Source organism: Procambarus clarkii, chromosome 62 (genome assembly GCF_040958095.1).
Source record: "Procambarus clarkii isolate CNS0578487 chromosome 62, FALCON_Pclarkii_2.0, whole genome shotgun sequence".
Lineage (NCBI taxonomy): Eukaryota > Metazoa > Arthropoda > Malacostraca > Decapoda > Cambaridae > Procambarus > Procambarus clarkii.
This window is the reverse complement of record NC_091211.1, coordinates 946,990-969,577: the sequence shown is the minus strand read 5'-3', so window position 1 is coordinate 969,577 and position 22,588 is coordinate 946,990. Positions and strand designations below refer to the sequence as shown.

The 22,588-nt window shown below is 37.2% G+C and overlaps 1 protein-coding gene across 10 annotated transcripts in view; it reads left to right on the top strand.

The window, feature by feature from the left end:
• LOC123766595 (sacsin-like) overlaps positions 1 to 22,588 on the top strand; it is a 162,837-nt gene that overhangs the window by 85,360 nt on the left and 54,889 nt on the right. For all 10 annotated transcript variants that reach the window (XM_069308141.1, XM_069308149.1, XM_069308147.1 and 7 more), the window contains 2 exons: positions 396 to 704; positions 7,323 to 17,974. In XM_069308141.1, coding sequence (XP_069164242.1) covers positions 396 to 704; positions 7,323 to 17,974 — 10,961 coding nt within the window. The remainder of the gene's footprint in view (positions 1 to 395; positions 705 to 7,322; positions 17,975 to 22,588) is intronic.

Sequence of the window (22,588 nt, the reverse complement as noted above, 5' to 3'; positions counted from 1 at the left end):
AGTATAATATGTATCCTACAGTATTTACATAAGTATTTTTTAACATTTGTATCAATCTAAAATATTAAATTTCAGTTAGTAATTGATCCCATATTTGGACACCTTTTATTTTCACTTCAGTTTTTAACATCAATATTGCTGTACATTTAGATATTAAAAGATTTTTAAAACAAATTCAGCTCCACAGACTCCAAAATATAGCTATTACAATTTGGAACATTGTATATAAAGAAGACACATGAGTATGCCAATGCATGAAAATGATCTTTATAAAGTTCTAGTACCTGTAACTTCAAAATCTTGTTATTATTGGGTTTCTTAATATAATTTATTAGTATTGAATATATATAAATAGTATAAATGATAGTTTCTAAGTAGAAATTGTATAATTACAGGGTCTTCCCCAGCTACAGTTACTCCCCAAGTGTTAAGGAATAGCCTAAGAACATTCAGATCTGTCGGAGAAGAATGGAATCGATCATACCTACTTGAGTATGCTCTTTCGGATGAAAATTATAATGATCTTGAAGGAATTCCTCTCCTGCCTTTAAATAATGGGACATGGGGTACATTCTCACGTTCTAGTCGCTCAGTTTATGTCTGCGGAGAAGAAGGTGGAGCTTTCTTTGGTTTGGAAGAACAGTTCCTCAGCACCCATCTTGCTACATCAGTTTACCAGTCTATGCAGAAGATAGCACTTAAAGGTAAGTGTCCACATAATTCTTAACCACTGCGCTGCTCTGCCATGACACCCCTGTTGTGCTCTGAAAAAATATTATTCCCCAAAAATTGTTTTCTCCTATATTGCTAAAATGCGGTCTCTGATCAGGGAAACTAAAATAAAGTAATGTATGTGACATACTTTAACTTTGATGGAGCCGAGAAGTTAAGCAATTTATGGGCGCAGAGGGAGTAGGTGTTTGTATACTGGACCCCGCCACCCAGTGGGAGGGCAGTTACCATGAATATAATTTTTCATAATTATTTCAATATTTTTCATTTGTTTCTTCCTTTTTTGCTGTAATGTTATTCAAAAGTGTGTAATTTGTGGAATTTACATAGCTAAATGTGTGGAATATTGCTATGCTCAAAATTATGGAGCACATACATTATATTCTAAGATCAATCAAACAATGTTATTGTTGTTATTATACTATATTCACATATTATATATAAAGATATTCAATTATGTGCACTATAATGAACTCAACAATGATTGTGTATTGAGAGTTTATATACACGTAACAAGAATCCTAGGTCAGCCTAGTGGACGACAGCCAACTGTGGGAGGGGCTGCCTCAAATACATTTTTACATAATTATTTTATGTCTGTGAATGGTTTTGTATCAAATTTTTTGCAGTAATGTTATGCAGTAGTGTGTAATTTGTGGAATTGATGTAGTTAAATGTGTGCTGAACATAGCTATTTTAGAAAATATTGGGCTCATAAATATTTTGACACATATATTATATTCTTAAATCAACCAATCAATGTTCTTTCTGTTATTACACTATACGCACATTATATATCACTATCATCATCTAGTGATGCTGATAGTGTAACAGACAGATAGCGTAACATACTTTATGGTGATATGCACCATAACAAAGTAGCCTTCCTAATAGTCTGGAATAAAATATCCTCAAAAGACAGAGATTCCACCAGGTTAACATACTCCACTGGAATACTGGAATTCAATTCTTCTGTCACAGGCAATCTACTTAATGCATCAGCTACTACATTATCCTTGCCTGGCTTAAACTCTAAATCATACTCAAACTGCTAGAGTAGTAATGCCCATCCTTGAATTCTAACATTGGCATTAACTGGAATTTGTTTACCTCTGCCAAACAATCCTAACAGGGGTTTATGGTTTGTTCTAGCAAGACATTTCCTCCCCAGCAGAAAATACCTCAGTTTTTTTCAGCATATACCAAAGCTAAGGCTTCTTTATCTAACAGAATAATTCTGTTCTGCAGGAGATAATTTCTTGCTAGCAAAATATACTACTTTATCCTGATCATCTACTTCCTGTAATAATACACAACCCACTCCTACTGGAGAAGCATCTACCTCCAGTTTTAAGGGAGTCTACCAGTAAAATTAGTGAGCACTGGAGAATTGATCAATTCCTGCTTAATATTCCTGAAGGTATTCTCTCTTGCTGCCCACTTAAATTTAGCCCCTTTTTTCAACAATTCATACAAGGGTGCTAATTTTGTTGAAAAGTTCTTCACGAACTTATAAAAATATGTAACCATCCTAACAAAAGACTGTACTTCCCTAACTGATGTTGGGGCTGGGGCATCTACTATAGCAGCTACATTTTTTGTGAGAAGGAGTAAAGCCCTTACCTGAAATATGGTACCCCAGGTATTCAATGGCCTTGGTCTTCAATGTTGTTTTACCCTTATTAATCTTCACATTGTGCTTTTGCAGCAGATTCAAAACTTATTTTAATTTAGCATCATGTTCTTCCTCATTCTCCCTGCATTCAATAATGTCATCTAAAAAAACTAGGCACACCTTCAATATTAACTAACAGCTGGGTTATTGATGCATGATTGGTTTGGCCGGGGGTGCGTCCTGTGATGTCCGGTTGCGCTTTTTGCCGTTACCTGCGTACCGTGTTTGCGGATGCGCTTTGGTTTGCTCCGGTTCTCCTCGTTCCCTGTTTCAGGGCTTTGGGTCTCCCAGGTCGTCCGCAGAGTTTTTCGGTCTTCCAGCCTGTGGTCTGTCTTTGCGTCCATGCTGTTCGGACGTTTGCAGCTTTTGCTGCTGTGTTGGTGACGTCTACGGCTCATTTCGGGCGCAGGGAATTGAGGGTCGCACAGTTTCTTGGTCGCCCATTCTTTATGCGCGTCTGCTCCTATGCGTTCTTGTTGCCTTGGGTCGCAGGTTACATCCTGTTGTCTCGGCTTCGCATTGCGGAGTTTGTGGCGGCCGCCTCCCTGGTTAGCCCCTTCTTTTCCTTCTCTTTGGGTATGAAGCTCCAGGGAGCTGTAGGGGCTCCCCACAGAAAACCAGCGTTGAATGTAATGAAACGCCATTTTCTGGGTGAGCCCCGGAGGCTCCCTGGCAACCCTCCCTCCCACCGGTCGGCGGTTTTTTCGCGTTTGTTGAAGCTTAGCTTCTGAACTGAAGCTTGGCAGCCGGCGCGGTAGGTCCGGGGCTCCCCCCTCCCCCTCTCGGGGCGGGGAGGGCTGCGTGGACGATCGGCGCGGCAGTAAAGTGTAATGTTTGCTTGTTTCCTTGGGATTGTAGGGAGTTTCTACCTCTCTTTTTGGTGTTTGTTTTAGTTTTTTATCATGTGGGGTTTGTTTTGTCATGCCTACCTTTCTGGGTGCCTGACCCCGGTCGATGGCAGATAAGGAAAACCCCAACCACAAGAGGGTTTTCCAGTGCCATTGCTCCCTGAAACCTCTCTGAAGGGGCCAGGTTCTGGCGCTGGTCCCTGGTAGGTCTGAACTCCTTAGTTAATGTCCCGGTCTAATATAACATACATTAGCCCGATAATCTCCAGGAAGCCTCTGGGGTTCACCCAGAAAATGGCATTTCATTACATTCAACTCTGGTTTTATGTTCTCTGGGACACCACTCACTAACATCAACCTGTAGTACAATACTTAGGATTGTTGAAATATGCTGGAGCTCCTCTGATGCAAGTGTTGACCCTAGGGGTGTCACCTTTTGAATCCAAAAGGGTGGAGGAGGAGAGGTGTTAGTGTTTGGAAGGGAAGTCCCCTTTCATTATAACAGCAATGATGACATTTCTGGGGTACTCTCTCTCTCTTACATTTTTTAGGCTTACCACTAGGACCTGGTTGTGGTTCACTGCTTGCTTGTTTGTCTTACTTATTGTCTTACTTGTCTTATTAGGACAATATCCAACTCTGGCCCCAGACATCACTCGGTACCCCTACTCAAATCTCTGAATATGTTAGATATTAAGTCACTGCACATTCTCTCATGTGTATTATACATATATAAAACACGGAACTGTAATGCCAATCCTGACCTCAAAAGCTTCATTGAAGGTTGTAACAGAACCCATGAGCACCACACCAGAAATAAATTCAGTTTTGATATTCCAAGAGTACGACTTAATCAAACTAGAAATGCTCTACAAATCAAGGGACCAAGAATGTGGAATGACCTTCCCAACCATGTTAAAGACTGTACCTCTCTCAACCAGTTTAAGATAAAACGAAGCACTACCTAATAAATTCCCTGTAACCTACCTTACCCCTCTATTGTCAACCCATGTCTGATTTCTTAAACAACGCTGTTTGTCGACCAAATTGTATTTGTGCTGCTTTTTCAGCCATGTCTCCCCCTTTTTTATCTTTATTTTATTTGTTCTCAACACATTTTATTCTTTATACTCAATTAGTATTAAGTTTTTAGTCATTAATGTTTTTCCTGCCTGAAACGCTTTGCGTAATAGTGGTTTTAGGCATTGTATGTACTAGCTCCATCTATAAATCGATCAATTTATGTAAAATCTCTTGTATGTATGTACCGTACCTGAATAAACATTTTATTTTATTTTTATTTTTACTATGAATCTGTGTACAGACACTTGTTTTTCACTGTTTTAATACTTGTCTGTAGTGAGACATCACATTGTCTCACTATGAATGACGTCTTGTTTTCCTCTATTGTCATCCTCACAACTATTTTCTTAGGTTGAACTTTACCACTGACTTTCTTGGAACTCATGGCATGATATATAATAAGAACTTGTGTGTTAGAAACCAAAAAAACAACAACACAAAAACAATGAAATTCTTCACAAAGTATTCAAGCACGATCATAACTAGGCAGGAGACACTGGTAAACTGAAGTGCCACGCACTCGGTGGACCCGTACGTCTATAAACAAACTACGAAAACTGAGGCAAACAACAATTAACAAATCAAATTTTCCGAAGAAATTGAGTTCGAGAACCGAAAAATACAAAAACGGGCATATGAAAACCAAGGTTCCACTATATTTTCAATCATTCAATATACATTAGATATTTATTTATTTATTTATTTATTTATTTATTTATTTATGCATATACAAGAAAGTACATTGGGAATGTGAGCATACATAATATGGTAATTACAATCTTGTAAAGCCTCTAGTACGCGCAGCGTTTTGGGCAGGTCCTTAATCTAAGAAAATTTTAAGTAGGTAAATACTTGCAAAATTTATAAAAAAAAAATAATAACAGCTACATGGCAAGAAAATAACAAAAAAAAAAAAAGATGAGAGAAAATTGTAGGTACAGTATATTAAAGTACATAGGTAGCTAAGATTGATTGCAATGACAGCTTGAATGGTAGTTGACAAAAATTGGTAGTCACAATACAGCATATGGCTAGCACATAAAAGAAGACAGCAATGAACACAATGATAAGGTTGTTTGGGTTAAATACATAAAAATTAGGAGATTGGGTAACACTAGGTACAGAGCAAATTTAAAGCTCAGTGTAGGAAACTTAAGAAGATGAAATTAGGTACTTTTTGGTTTTGCTTTTAAATAAGGCAAAAGTTTTACAGTTTTTCAGTTCACTAGGGAGTGAGTTCCATAGACTAGGTCCCTTAATTTGCATAGTGTTTACACAGATTAAGTTTGACCCTGGGAATATCAAAGAGATATTTATTTCTGGTGTGGTGATAATGGGTCCTATTACATCTGTCCAGGGAGAGTTTCAGAGCATGGTTTGCATTTAAGAACAGGGTTTTGTAAATGTAGTTGACACAAGAGAATGTGTGGAGGGAGTTAATATTTAGCAAGTTTAGGGATTTAAACAAGGGAGCTGAGTGTTGTCTGAAAGCAGAGTTAGTTATTATTCTGATAGCAGATTTTTGCTGCGTGATGATGGGCTTAAGGTGGTTTGCAGTGGTAGACCCCCATGCACAGATACCATAATTAAGATAGGGGTAGATTAGTGCATAATATAGTGAGAGGAGAGCAGAGTTAGGAACATAATATCTGATTTTGGAGAGTATACCAACTGTCTTAGAGACTTTCTTAGTTATTTGTTGAATGTGGGTGCTGAAGTTGAGTCTCTTGTCTAGGAATAGGCCAAGAAACTTCCCATCATTTTTATTACTGATGTTAATGTTGTCTGTCTGTAGCTGAATTGCATTTGATTGCATTTGATTCATTACATAGATGTTTACATTCTTTTTTGAGGAGGAATATTATCCCACTGACTATGCACTGTGCACGTGCAAAACTAGCCACTGCACTGGTGGGAATTCCAAATACAAGAGTTATCCACAGTAGCACATTCCTTCAAAAAGACCACTTCCTTACAATGGGGCATCGCTCTCTATGCCTCTGTGAGGGTACCAGGTACTGTCTCGTGGTCACCAGTAGACAAAAAGAACTCCACAACTGATGACTCCCAAGTACTATGGCACTTAATCAGTAATAATGACCTGAGGAGCCTTTAGAGCTCGCCCTGAAACTGGCATTTTATTGCGTTCAACGCTTGTGTTTTTTTTAGTTCCCATGATCATGTAACACATTATCTCAATATTATAATAAAAAATTGGGAATAATTTTTTACATGCACCACAGAGTTGTCATATTAAACTGTCGAACAGCATACTGGCGCTGTAATCCATGTTGTGCTACTGCTCACAGGATGAATATGGATGCCCACTAAATAGTCACCTCCGTTGGAAACAGTTAAAACAAAAGTATGTATGCACTAATCAGCCAAGAACACATGCCATGGGGAACATAAATACAAATATGAAGTGTTATAAAATACTAAACATGATCCTCCATGCAACACTAAGTCTTAAATGAATCTTAACCCCATTTATATATATAAAAAAAAAGAGAGGAGAAGGCCAGACATGTGAGTGAGGAAAGCAGGTTTAACCTTTATTTAGGTAATCTAAGATGCCATCTGTTGTTGCACTTGGATGCTAGTATATGGCTTATTGACATAGGGCAAACCTCCACTTATCTTGTTTCCATATTTTCTATGTATATACCAATACGTAGTTAATTTTGCTGTGCCTAAGCATTCTGGGCAGTTCTGCTTAGTTGTGAGGTTGATCACTGATCCCCATGGTCCCCTTGCCTCTACATATACTCCACTCTGGTCATGGTACTTGGTAGGGTGTCTGGTTCCAGAGCCAGTGCACCAGGGAGCTAATGAGTGCCAGCCCTGAAATTGTGTATATATTATTTTCACAACTGCAAACAAATCACACATTTTGTTCTATTAATTAAGCAAATTATGAAATATTACTAATGCTTCATGTACTGGTATGCATAACTTTTAAAATACATCATCTCTTGTTACAGGTGTATCTCAGTTAAAGCAGTTCTCTGCCAGTCAACATGGTGCTCAACTACTGGCTCAGAGTGCTCAGATTGTCCACCAACTTGCACTCTCCCAGCAACAGTTGGAATGCTGGTTATCAAAAGTATGGTCAGTTATGCAGCATCTAGATCTTCAGAGTGTAAGCAATGTTGCCCTAGTACCTTGCAGTCCAAATCTGATAGATTCTTCCAAGCTAATATGTCTTTCAAGTGCAATCATTGTGCAAAATGCATCACTTCCTCTATCAAAAGCAGCTGTAGCTGCTCTTGAGCTCTTAAAAGTGCAAGTAATCCCTAAACCTCCAGAATATGTTCGACATCATCAATTATACAGCTATTTCAACAATTCTGATGCTCAAGGTGTTTCCCAGGCTCTGCTTAAGGTGATGACAATGCATAGAAGCCAAGATCTTGCATGCAACTTTAATAAGTGGAGAAATGATGAACAAGCTCAGGCACTACTTACTGTTACTGAAATACACAATCTTCATCCACAGATTGTGAATCTTTACAGAGAACTTAACATCTTCAAAGCCAGAGGAAAGAACTACACTGTGATGGATATAAGCATTAATAATTGTAACAAAATATTTCCAGACATTAATAACTTTCCTGTAAATTTTCCTGAAACTTTCATTGTGCCATCCACCATGATTGATCGACATCTTGCAAAAACTTTGGGTGCCAATCAATTGACAAAAGAAATGTTGTGCCTATTAGCCTTGCAGAGCACCTATTCTGATAATGATATGGCAAAACTTGTGGCGTACATTTTTGAAGACAGTTACCTGCAAAGTAGTGTGGGAATTCGAAATCGGCTTCAATACGTGAGATTTGTTCCTAACACAAGTGGTACGCTTTTCCTTCCTAGTCAAATTTATGATCCCGAGGATGTTGACAATGCAGCACTGATTTCAGAAGGCTTAAACCCCCAAACTTGCTTTCAGAAGTATTATCCCTTGTTACGAACTCTTGGGATGAAGAAAGTGTACAACATGCCCACACATGATTTCATTCAAATCATAACAAATTTCCATAGCAAATCATTAACTGATGAGGAGAAAGTAATAAAAGCTGCAGCTTTGCTCAGAGCTGCAAATCGCCGACCTGATTGCCAACAGATATGTCAAGCTGTAAGAAGTGTTAGTTTTGTTTATGGTGAAACACTTAAACCAGCTGACTATCCTGCCAGCTTAATTTGGGCAACAATTTTTAAGCCATATAGACCTCAAGATGTAAAAAGTTACAGTCACTTCAGGAATGTCTTGGGCTCAGTGGTCCCCCTGGTACATTGCTCTGATATTCAAAATGTTGCTAACAGCTTAGGCTGGAATCAGAAACCCAGTGCTATCTGTCTCATGGAACACTTAAGAAATATAATAAAGGTATACAAAAATACAGAAGCAAAATATTTTGATTTGATAAAAGAAACATACAAGCAACTATCAACATTTGTTAACACACCAGATGCATGCCATTTACTCTCAATGTCTAATTCACCATGTGTGTTTACAGAGGCAGGTTTCAGGGACCCTAAGAAAGTGTATGTCTTATCACAAATTGGGGACTTGCAATTATTGCCTCACATGTATTCAGTACCATTTGAATTACGTGATTATGGTAGTCTTTTTCGCACTCTAGGGTGTTTTGAAATGCAATCAAAGGAATTGTTCTTGACACTTTTACAACAAATTCAACAGCACCACTCCTTAGGGCAATTTGCTGATGTTGATCATGACAGAAATATTGTTATACAAATTCTTCATAAACTAGTACCATTTTGCAAAGATATCCCTCCATGTGAATTGCTATTACCTGTGGAAAATGCCAATGGAAGGTTAGAACTAGTTGATGTACAGCAGTGTTCTTATTCAGAACAGTCTTGTGACTGGATTGACAGTGATGAACTTGGAGTAAGAGTGGTTCACAACAGTGTTGGAAATAAACTAGCAAAAGCTTTGGGTGTTGCACCCCTGAATAAACATTTACTGGCTGGTGAAGAGGGTTTCATGGAATGGGGACAGCACGAACCACTCACCATGCGTCTCCACAACTTGCTCCGGCAGTACCGTGATGGTGTGGCTGTCCTCAAGGAGTTAGTGCAAAATGCAGATGATGCTGGTGCCACCACTGTTTCCTTTCTTTATGATGAACGTCAAAATGAAGATGCACAAACAAGGCTTATGAGCAATAAACTAAAAGAGTGTCAGGGTCCAGCTTTATGGGCTTATAATAATGCAGTGTTTACTGAGGAAGATTTTTCAAATCTAAGAAAATTAGGTGCAGGAACTAAGGAGTATCAGTCCACCAAAATTGGGAAATTTGGACTTGGATTTTGTTCAGTTTATAACTTGACAGATGTGCCAAGCATTATAAGTGGCTCTAATTATATTATATTTGATCCACACATGACTTACTTAGACAGCAATAACCAGATGCCTGGAGTGAGATACAATTTTTCTAAGGAGAAAAATTTATATATGCTGAGTAAGCTTAATGGACAATTTAAACCATTTAATAATGTTTTTGGCTGTAATATCCAACAGGCAAAGAAGTTTGAGGGCACTTTATTTCGCTTTCCTTTAAGGACTCCAGCCCAAGCTAGCACTAGCGAGATCAGTAGTGTGAGTTACAGACAGAAAGAGATGATAGAACTGCTTCAGATGTTTAGCAAGATTATAGGAGAACTACTACTTTTTACTCAGAATATTAGAGACATCAAGGTGTTTCACTTAAACAAGAATGCATCATCACCAACAGAGAGTATGCTGTTATTTGAAAGTTCAAGAACAATAAAGAAAGCATGTCCTTCTCTGGCAGTCTCTGTCCTCAACAAAACAGATAAAACCCAGGTGGAAAGAGTTGCTCAACTATTTAATAATAGGTTTCAGTGGAACAGGGAACCTTTTCAAGAATGCACACTTTCAGAAATAGAAGTTGTATGTTCAGAAGAAAGTAGAAAATTTTGCAACATTCATGAAGGGGTTTGGATAGTCACTTGGCTTACATCATGGCATTGTGGTAATGGGGCATCATGTAACTTAGCAGAAATCCTTAGAGGAAAAGCCTTACCTCTGGGTGCTGTGGCAGTGCCATTAAGAAAACAAAATGATGGGTGGCAACCCTTAAAGCTTTCAGAACTTCCTCAGGGATTTTATAATGAGAGCCATATGCACTGCTTTCTGCCATTGCCAGTAACAACACACCTGCCAGTTCAAGTAAATGGTTTTTTTGAAGTAGCTCCAGACCGCACAAGCCTTAAGACACAGACAGAGGATGATCGAATAGTAGGTTCAGACTGGAATGAAACTTTGATGAATGATGCAATAAGTGCTGCCTATCATAGTCTTATATCATCATTGAAATTGGAAGGTCTTAGTAAGAATTGTCCATATTATTTTCTATGGCCTGAAAATCTTGCCACAACTGATAAACTAGTAACAAACTTCACAAAGCATTTTTATAATAAAATTATCAGTGAGGCTCTGCCAGTCTTTAGAAGCAGGAGTGGCTGGCATCCACTAAATGTCTGTTGGTTTCTAGAAGAAGCATTTTATGAACTAGAAGAGATTGGAAGCATTGCCTTTGAATATATGGAAAAGTTTATTGAGTCTTCAAGATTTATGATAGTTTTACCAAACCATATTGTTGCTGGTTTCCAGTTTGCTCACATATCTGAATACATGATTACTCAAGATATGTTTTTCTCAAGTTACTTCATCCCGAACATATCTGAGCAACATGTAACTCCAGAGAAGAGAAATAGGCTGACTTTACATATTTTTGACATTAAGCATTCATGTTTAGAAAATCTCAGAAATGTTTATTGTATTCCTACAATCCCAGAAGGAAATTTAAAAATGCCTTCTGACCTAATAGACCCTAAGAGTAGAATTGCATCAATGTTCACCGCAGCTGATGAGAGATTTCCAGAGTGCCTGTTTTACAATAATTCTAATAGACATAGCATTCTTTTAGATTTGGGAATGAATTCTAAATCTATTCCTTCAGTGATGGTAAAGAACAGGGCAGAGACAGTTGAAGCATTGTCTTGCCATAATTGTGCTGTTAAAAGATCTTTTAAAATCTTGCATTACATAGGAACTCAAAATCATGAGGAACAAAATAATATTGCAAAGAGAATTCAGAATGTCTCATTTTTACCAGTAATGCCCAAGCCTCAAGACTGGCATCTCACATGGAAAGGTGACACTGTGCTATGTAAATCCCAGATGTGTGCTGACCATGTCAAGCAAGATGTTCGAGGACCAGTGAAGTCTGTAGGGTTTTCTAAACCTTTAGGAATGTGTTTGGGAGAATTCAAAGAGCTTGTAGGCAGTACAAGCTTATTACTGTCACAGCTTAATATGGATAATGATTGGATATCTAATCAACTGATTGAGAAGCTTGGTATTATTATTCATGAACAAAATCTGCCATTAAATATAGTGTATCAGCAACTCAAAATATTACCAACTGTTTCACCAGCAGTCGGCAACATCCAGAAAATTTGTCATAAAATATACAAGTATTTTGAGAATAAAATTCAATCTTTAAATTCAGTCATTCCTGAGGAATTAAAAGAGCTAAGAAATGAAAAAGTATTACTTACAAAACATGGCTTTATGGAACCAAATTTATTTGCACTTAACAGTGAGAGTGATTGCTCACCAGACTTGTTTTCAGTACAAGTGGAAGGGCTTGGCATGTACAAGCATTTAATGGGTGCCCTAGGTATTGGACCAACCTTTCATGCAGAAGTTGTATTTCAGGTACTTAGTCAAAAGAAAGAAAAATATATATCTGATAAAATAAGTGAATCAGAAGTATTACAAATTTCCAAGCTTCTCGCATTGTTGTTTAATGTTCAACCTATTGGTTCAGGTGACTGTGAGTTACCCCTTCATTTGTTGCACCTTCCAGATGCAGATGGTTATCTCCGTCCCATAAAAAACTTGTGTTGTGAAGATGGGATGAATCTCAGTTCTGGTAACTTTCATTGTTTGCATAAAAACATTTCTTTATCATTGGAAATGACAAATTGGCTAGGAATAAAAACAAAAACTAGGCAACGTCTTGAAGACTCTTCAAACAGGATACATTTTGGTCAGAATGAACCTTTAACCACCCGACTGAAGAACATTCTTAAGGAATATCCGTGTGATAGTGGAATAATGAAGGAACTGCTGCAAAATGCTGATGATGCAGGAGCAACAGAAGTAGCCTTCATTCAGGACTTAAGACAACTCCCAGACAAACAATTGTTTGATAAGAAATGGGCACCATTACAGGGACCTGCCCTTAGTGTATACAATAACAAAGGTTTCACACAAAAAGATCTGCAAAATATCCAAGACTTGGGTAATAGCAGCAAAATTCAAGACCCAGCCAGTACAGGACAGTATGGCATTGGTTTTAATGCTGTGTATCACTTGACTGATGCGCCATCATTCTTGACACGAGGACCTGACATTCCCCAAGGAGAAACACTGTGCATGTTTGACCCTCACTGTTTGTACGATCCTATGGCCACTCCTGAAAAACCTGGGGTACAGCTTATAAATCTGAATGACTTGCGGAAAGATCACCCAGATTCTTTCCATGGGTATCTAGAAAAGCTTTTTCTACACCAAGAGGGTACAGTTTTTAGACTCCCACTGAGGATTGAAGAACAGTCTAAAATTTCAGATCCTTTCCCAGCTTGTAAGTTGAAAAAAATGTTGGACGAGTTCAAGCTGGAAATGGCAAAATGTTTGTTATTTTTAAGAAATGTCCGTAAAATTTCCTTTATGAGCATGTCTGAAGAGGGAGAGTGTTGTACTGAATATTGTGTTGAATCATCTATACAGCAAGAAAATGAATTCTCAAAGCTGCAGCATATGATGGAATTAAAGAAACATATTGATGATAATTTAAACTTTGTCTTTAATATTGATATGATCAGAGCAAAGTACATAATGACAGTTACAGACACAAACAAAGCAAAATACATTTGGTATATTGTTCAGCAACTTGGTTCAGAAAATAAAGACAGCCGACCAGAGATAGTGAAGGATGCTTTTTCCCATAAGTATCTTAGTCTGCTTCCTCATGCTGGAGCTGCTGTTCTCTTGAATACCAACCAAAACCCAATTAATGATTTATTTACAACATCTTGTTATCTTCCATTGCCAGTAAAATCAGGACTGCCATTCAGTGTTAATGGACACTTTACTTTAAATTCTTCTCGGCGAAATTTATGGACAGGATTAGAGGATCCTAAAGCTCAGTGGAATACTTGGCTGATGAAGGAGGTACTTGTCCCTGCTGCTGTGTGTGCTGTTGATTACTACAGGAAATGCATTTTCCCAGAAAGTGATAATAAGATGACAATGTGTAAATATTTACAGAACATGAATTTGTATAGGATGATCTTGCCTGATGGAAATAAAACAGAATCAGTTATATGGAAGAATTTTGTCAAATGGTTTTATAAGTACATCATTGATCAGGAACTATATTTCTTTGATGTTTTTATTCCAGAAAATGACAAATTCCATGTTTCAGCTGAAAATGAATATAAAGTGGTTGTTCTACAAAATGGAGAGTTAAAATGGCATGCATTTAAAAAGGCCAGTGATGAATTTCCTCTTTACTTTGCTAAGCATTTGGATCCACAGATTGCCAAGCTTAAAGATCATTATACAGTCAAGCCCAGTGATCATTATACATTCAGGCCCAATGATTTTAATATTGTCAGGCCTAGTGATCACATTGAAAATCTCTTAAACACACTAAGGCGACTTGGCATGAAAGTGGGTAGCTCAATAATGCGTAACAAACTCATTAGTGCTGAAATTGAGTTTGACTTGCTTAATTCAGATGCTGCTCTTCAGTTTCTTCTTTCCTGGAATAAAGATTACTCTGACAAATGCAATCCAATGATTATGAAACACATCACTGAGACACCATTTTTAAGTGTCAACAATGTGTGTATTGTCTTCAGATATCTTTCATATTCAGAACATTTTCTTAATTATTTGGAAGGGCTTCCATTGCTGCTCACTAATGACAGAATCCTCAAACATTTTAATTCCAAGGAACCAGTATTTATTTCATCATACTGCCACCTACTTCCAAATTCAGCACATGAATTTATCCACTTTGATATGGTAAAGTTATTCAAAAAAGCTCAAACAGACAACAAGAACCTAAATGTATTGAAAGAGTTCACATTACAGGATCTGGCAGACAGACTACATGCAGAATTAGACCAGTCGTATCATGAAAGTGAATGTTTTTTACCATTAGGTAACCGTGAAAAATGGCTGAATACACTATGGACATTCATAAGAGAGTATTTTAAGTGCAATAAAGATGAAAAAACCTTGGAAGATATTTGGATGAAGAACAGGGAATATATTATATATACTCTTGGAGACTGGTCTTTATACCCCCTAATTTATAACAATCAAAAATGTCTAGTTTCATTACAGAAGGCCTGGCAAGTTTTAGACCTGGACAATGACCCAGTTTCAGGTTACTGTAGATTACCTTCCAATAAGTCTGTTTTCCATTCATTACCTGTTCCTCATACATTCTTCAAAATTATTCCAACAAAGTTGAACCTTACAGCAACATTAAGGGAGCCTTCAGTTTTACTAGAAAATCTCTACTTTCACAGAGAGAAAATTGCTCAGTATGTTCACAGGGTGATGAAACATGATAAAAATATGTCTGAAGTCTTGGAATATTTTGGTAAATATTGTAAAAGTGCCTCTTTATGTCCTAATAAACTTCGTTCACTCTGTATGTTTGAAGACATCTGTGGAGCTGTTCTTAAATTGGATGACAAAAACTTTATTGTACCAGTTGCATCAAAACTTGATTTAAATGATTTGGTTAGAATTGCAGCGGTCAACAATACAATAATTTTAAAAGAAGGAAAATCAACTGATGCAAAAACCATCTACCAATACCTGAATTCAGAGTATCTTCTGGAGGACCTGGAAATTTATGTAAAACTAATTTTGCCAAATTATGAATATTTATCATTGGAGCAAAGAACATACTTTTTTACAAATTTAAGAAATGAACTAGCAAAAACACAATATGAGCAAGAAGAGAATTGGAACCAAAGTATAAAAAATGTTGTCGCAGTATTAAAAATAACTCCTTTTATAGAGTTAAATGGAAGCTTGAAAACTGCAGATAATTTCTATGATCCGTCTAATCCAGTATTCATGGTAATGAAGTTGAGCAATTTACCACAGCAATGGGAAAAATGGGAATGGCGGTACTTCCTCAAATTATGTGGCATGGTACATGAACTGACAGTCGACATGTATGTACAGTATGCAAGTACATTATCATGTAATGATTCTGAAGTTAGTCAGAAGTCTCTAGTTCTCACTCAATACCTTTTTGACAACTTTGATAAACTAAAATGCAGTGTTTCACAGATAATAAATATTGAATTTCTTGTTCCGCAAGAGTGTGAAATCTTAGAGAGGATTTTACCACAATTTAGAACTGCATCTGGTTTGGTATCTTTTTCTAATAGTGTGCCATCAAAATTTGCAAATATTCTGTGGACAACTGCAAGCATTTTGCCAGATTATGCTACATCATGCAAAAGCGATATTATAGAACATTTGAACATCATAAATACCCCCCCAGAAGAAAAGGTTCTCAAGCACATTATAAAATTGTGTACATTTTTAATATCTAAGCAAGAGAACACAAATGAAGGCATTGAGAGCATAATGAAAAGTATTTATGAGTATTTACAAAAGTGCAGCGACAATGTTCATGATGCACTTGTCTGCCAGAGTACTCCTGTAGTGCATATACCAAAGCACTCTACCTTTGTTGCTGCTAATTTTGTGATTGAAACTTTGGAAGATGAAATTATTCCATACTTATACAAAGTTCCAGTGACATATGGGAAATACATAGATCTTTTTAAAAAACTAGGAGCCCTTGAAGCTGCTACTTGTGACACTTATGCCCAAATTTTGAAGATGATCTATGAAGAAAGTCGGAAGCTAACATTGCACCCCGAAGAATCTAAGTGTATGAAGCTGGCTCTTGAAGGCTTGGTGAAAAACAAACTGAATCTCGAAAAACTTCAAGTTTCCGAACTCTATCTCCCAACAAAAGAAGGAAAATTGGAAAAATCTTCAGAAATATATGTGATAGATAATGAATATTTAGAGGTAAGAAGAAATTTAAATATTTCAATATTTGCTGGATTTAAAATTCTAGAAATTGACATGACCGATTGTGACTTTGTGAATCTGTTGCCTAAAAATTTGCAGCCAAAATTTTTATCTCATACTGTGAAGGAAGACCTTGACAGTAATACTGAGGAAATATCAACAGAATTACTTAATGAGTTAAGAGAAACTCTGCATTCCATTACTTTTAAGCAGGCTGTATTGAGAATTATAAATCATGATAGAGTATCCACAGGATTATGTTTGAATAAAACTGAAGATAAAGAACTAATGACTAGTCTTGATAGAGTGGAGGTGAGGCAATTCAAGGTAATTACCATTATTCAAAAGTTTAATGGAGATGAAGTTGGGAAATTAAAGAGGCAATTCTTTGTGAAAGTTTGTATTGAAGTAGAGAGAAAAGTGACACTTTATATTTCTGAGAATATTACCAGTACAGTGATTGGCTGTGCACTGTGTAAAACTTACAGGACAATGTTGAAGATAGATTCACCATCAGTAGTGGAGAATTTAGGAAACATTCTGAGGAGTTATGATAAACCACATGAAATTCCATTATTACTGGATGAATTAAGCATAACAGCATGGGGTGTTCAGAATAGAACAGAAGAATTTTATCAAACAGATGTAGGTTCTTATCTTGGTGAACATTTAATTCATTTACTGGATAATGAATTTTGTCAATTCCACGAGGGAGAAATTGTCTGTATGAAGAAATATATTCTTGCAGGAATTGAAACTGCTGAAGAGAATATATACATTATTGTTCAAGTAAAGTGCTTGGTAAGAAGTCATGAGAGCTTGTTTATGAATGAATATGAAGTTGACACTGGATATGAAGGAAAGTCTTGCATGATAGTTCGAGCCCATCAGCTATACAAGTTTGTAAGAACTAATGCAAATGACAGTGATATGGTGATAAATGATACAGTGTCAGCTGGCAGTGAATCTGATAATCTCTCTGAAGAAGAAATTAGGAAGACTATAAGGAAACAAATGAAAGAAATATGGAAAGTTAATGATGAAAAAGAAAGACAGCACCTGTTGCGCCGCCTGATCCTCAAGTGGCATCCAGATAAGAACAGTCATAGAGTTGAGCTCAGTACCCGTGTAATGCAATATATACAACTGTTGAATCGTCTGGAGAATGGAGAGATTATACCAGATGATGAAGATGATGAAAATGAAAATACATTTAATGGTGCCTCCAGTAATTACTACAGTAATGTATTTAAATCACCACTATCAACACAATCTACAGGTTCCTTTGGGTCATTTAGAAGCCTGATGTATGAGAGAAAGATGCCTGATCGTCCTGAAGCCCAAAAATGGTTTAGACAAGCAGAACATGACCTTGGCGAAGCTAATAGACGTGATGGAGGATCTTCGTGCTGGATCATGTACATGTGTCATCAGGTAAGCTTGAAGTTACATTATGATGTTTGGTACAACAGTATTTGTATGCAAGTGAATGTCACATTTTAAAAGTCATAAGTACAATGAGATGCAGTTGTAATGCTCAATGACTGGAAGGTAATGAGAGTGGTGATGAGTGTGTAACACTTGTTACTATGATAACAAAAACACACACTATGGTAAATTTAGTTATATATTTGTTATACCGGTAGGTTAGTTACAATGATTGGTGTTTGAATGGTACTGTAATATGTAAGATTTTTCATAACAATATTGAAATGTATGGTTGTTTTTTATGTCTACAGTATTAATAGTTTAGCTACAGCAGTTGAATGCTAGAAATGGTACAACGGTGTCATGATAAGTTGAGTCAAGGATGCTTGTTATGTGCTGCTAGTGTTGTCAGGTAGGATGTAGTCCTGAGGTGGCTGGAAACAGAGAGCTTGTACAAGACGTGGGGAGGAGAGCTTGAGCAAGGCCAGGGGTGGAGAGCTTGAAGGAGGGCACTCATATTAGGCCAGGAGTGGCTGTCTGCTCTGTAACAAAGCTTGTAGAATTTGGTGTGGGAATTGGAACTAGGCAGGCGATGCTGTCTCTGGTCATCTTATATCTACATCCATCTGACTTTGTGTTAGACCCACTTGGCAGTGGAGCTCTAAGTGAGGCAAGGTCACTGGCGAGGTCTTCCCAACATTTGTTCTGATGGGAAGTTTGCTGGTTGCTTTTGGCTGTCAAGTGATTTGTGGAAACCTTGGGGGATTTGTTAAAGATGACATTAATGGTTACTGAATATGACTGCAGGTGTCATTAGCGATTATAGATATTATTGGGAACTTTAAATAGTTGCAATAAAGGTCCTGGGAAAATGTGGAGCAGGTACATTATCTCGAATGAGACAACTTCAGTACCCCCCCCTTGATGGTGAAAGATGTGTGGGGGAGAAAAACAGAAATATGTGTTATTGGTCCCTGGGTCGGTGATAAAGCATGCAGACCCAGTGCCTATTGAAATGTAAGTAGCATACAGATTGGCTTGATTGCTATGACCATGCAGGGTAGCAAGAGAGATAAGAATGGGGTTATAGCATCCTGGGATGCTGAGGGAGCATGCAGATCTGGTGCCAGTTGAGATGCAGGCAGTGTGAATTTTTTTTATAGATTTCTTATATTATATACTGTATATACAAGAAGGTACATTGGGCCTATGAGAGCACAGTGGTACCTCCGTTTTCAAATTTAATCTGTTTCCAGAAACGATTTGAAAATTTGAAAACCAAAACAAATTTCCCATAAGAAATAATGTAAATTGAATTAATCCATTCCACACCCTCAAAAATATTATCCTAAAAATACATTTTATACATAATACTACTTATTTTTTGTGCTATAATGTGTACAGTACAAGTATATCTTATCTTTATTGAGGACTCTTTTTGGTGTATGGAAGACAGTGAGGAAAGAGGGAGGAGAGTCCCGATCCATTATAACAGCAGTGATGATATTTCTGGGGTACTCTCTCTCTTACGTTTTGCAGGCATATCACTTGGACCTGGTTGTGGCTCACTGCTTGCTTGTCTTACTAAGAATCTGTGTATAGACACTTGTTTTTCCCTACGTTTTAACATTTGTCTGTAGTGAGACATCACATTGTCTCACTATGAATGATCTCTTGTTTTTCCTCTGTTATCCTCACAACTATTTTCCTTGGTTGAACTTTACCACTGTCTTTGTTGGAACTCATGGCATGATATATAATAAGAACTTCTATGTTCAGAAACCAAAAAGCACAAAAACAATCAAATTCTTCACAAAGAATTCAAGTGCAGTTGTCACTAATCAAATCAAATGTTTATTTAGGTAAGGTACATACATACAAGAGATTTTACAAAGAGTGATGGATTTATAGATAGGGCTAGTACATACAATGCCTAAAGCCACTATTACGCAAAGCGTTTCGGGCATGAAAAACTTAAATGACTAAAGCTTAATACTAATTGAGCATAAGGAATAAAATGAGTTGAGAATAAATAAAAAAGAGTTAAAAAGGGGGGGAACATGGCTGAAAAAGCAGCACAAATACAATTCAGTCGACAAACAGCGTCATTTAAAAAAAACAGACATTGGTTGACAATAGAGGGGTAAGGTAGGTTACAGGGAATTTATTAGGTATAGCTTCATTTTTATCTTTAACTGGTTGAGAGAGGTACAGTCTTTAACATGGTTGGGAAGGTCATTCCACATTCTGGGTCCCTTGATTTGTAGAGCATTTCTAGTTTGATTAAGTCGTACTCTTGGAATATCAAAACTGTACTATATTTATTTCTGGTGTGGTGCTCATGGGTTCTGTTACAACCGTCAATGAAGCTTTTGAGGTCAGGATTGGCATTACAGTTCAGCGTTTTATATATGTATAATACACATGAGAGAATGTGCAGTGACTTAATATCTAACATATTCAGAGATTTGAGTAGGGGTACCGAGTGATGTCTGAGGCCAGAGTTTGATATTGTCCTAATAGCAGGTTTGTGTTGAGTAATTAGAGGACGTAAATGATTTTGGGTAGTAGAACCCCAAGCACAAATACCATAGTTGAGATATGGATAAATGAGGGAGTAATAGAGAATCACCAGGGCAGGGTGGGTACATAATATCTGATCTTAGAAAGAATGCCAACAGTTTTTGTAACTTTTTTTGATATATTTAGAATGTGTCCCTGGAAATTCAGCTTGTGGTCAATGAGAATGCCAAGGAATTTGCCATCTATTTTGTTACAAATTTGGGTATTGTTTATTTTGAGATTTATTTGATTAGAGGGTTTATTGCCAAATGGAATATAGAAAGTTTTGTCAATGTTAAGGGTGAGTTTGTTGGCAGTTAGCCAAAGATGGACTTTATTTAGCTCAGTATTTACTGTGGCATTTAGAGCAAGGGGGTCAGGACTGGAGTAAATGAAGGTTGTGTCGTCAGCAAATAGAATTGGTTTGAGGTGTTGGGAGGCCTTTGGAAGGTCATTAATGTAGATGAGAAAGAGGAGAGGGCCAATTATGCTGCCTTGAGGAACACCAATGTTGATGGGTAGGGTGAGAGAAATTGAATTATTCACAGAAACATACTGGAGCCTGTCAGTAAGGTAGGATTTGAGGTATTGCAGGGAGTGTCCTCTGACTCCATAATGATGTAATATAAGAAGAAGGTTTTGGTGGTTGACAGTGTCAAAAACCTTACGCAGGTCCACAAATAACCCAACAGGGAACTCATTTTTATCAAGAGCTGCATGAATCAAGTTAATCATACTAATAAGTGCATCGTTAGTGCTTTTTTTGGGTCTGAAGCTATATTGGCAAGAGCTAAGTATATTGTGTTTGGCTAGATAAGAGTATAGCTGCTTGTAGATTAGTTTCTCAAATATTTTTGACTAGTTAGGCAGGATTGATATAGGTCTGTAGTTGTTAACATCTGTGAGATCACCACATTTGTGTACAGGGGTTACTCTCGCTTTTTTAAGAATATCTGGAAAGGTTTGGAGTTCAAGTAACTTGTTGAAGAGCAATGCAATAGCAGGGGCTAAGGTTCTGGAGTTTTTTTTTTAAATTAAAGTTGGTATCTCCTCAAGGGCACTAGACTTGGTTTTAAGGGAAAGGATTATCTCATTGACGTCAGTGGAATTAATAGGCTTTAGGTACAGAGACTGTGGATAGTTACCTGTAAGGTAGTCCTTAACATCAGTACTGGAAGATGGAATATCATTTGCAAGGGATGACCCAATGGAAGAGAAGAACCTATTGAACTCAATAGCAGAATCAGAGGCTGAAAGCTGACCATCGTTATTGGACAGGAGTGTTGATTTGTTATTTAAAATCTTCTTTGATCCCAATATTTGTGAAATTGTGCTCCAAGTTTTTTTAATGTTGCTCTTTATTTGGGTAAATTTATCTTCGTAGTATTTAGTTTTGGCTCGTCTAATTATCTTGGATAGCAGTAACGAGTAATTCTTTGAGAATTCTTTGGAGACAATTCCTAACCTATACTTCTTCTCAAGGTCATGTTTTTTATTAATGGATTTAAGTATTCCCTTTGTAAGCCAGGGATTGTTAAGCCTTTTGGTTGTGACTTGTTTTGTAAGCATAGGACAGTGGGTGTTATAAAGGCTAAGAGTTTTTTGAAGAAAAGATTGCACTGCTAGGTTAATGTCCCCTGTGTTACCTAACTCGGACTCCCAGTTGACATTATCAACAGCAGTTATAAAATTGTCTATAGCAGTTTCATTGTGTAGCCTAAAACTTAACTCCCTTGACTCTAGAGGTGGTTTGCTAATGTTAGTTAAGAGAAATGTGGGGTAATGGTCTGTAGTGCTATCGGTGATTATACCTGAAGTAAGTGGAGAGGTTATGTTTGTCCAGATGTGATCTAGAGTCGTGGCAGTACTATCAGTGATTCTAGTAGGTCTAGTGATTATGGGTATGAGGAAGCTAACAGCAGTAGGGTGTTCAGGATCGCAGAGGTCAATATTTAAGTCCCCTGCGATAATTAGATGGTTTTTGTTCAGTCTGTTATCGAGTATTAGATTTCTAAGGTTTGAGTTGAATTCGGACACATCAGTGCTAGAAATTCTATA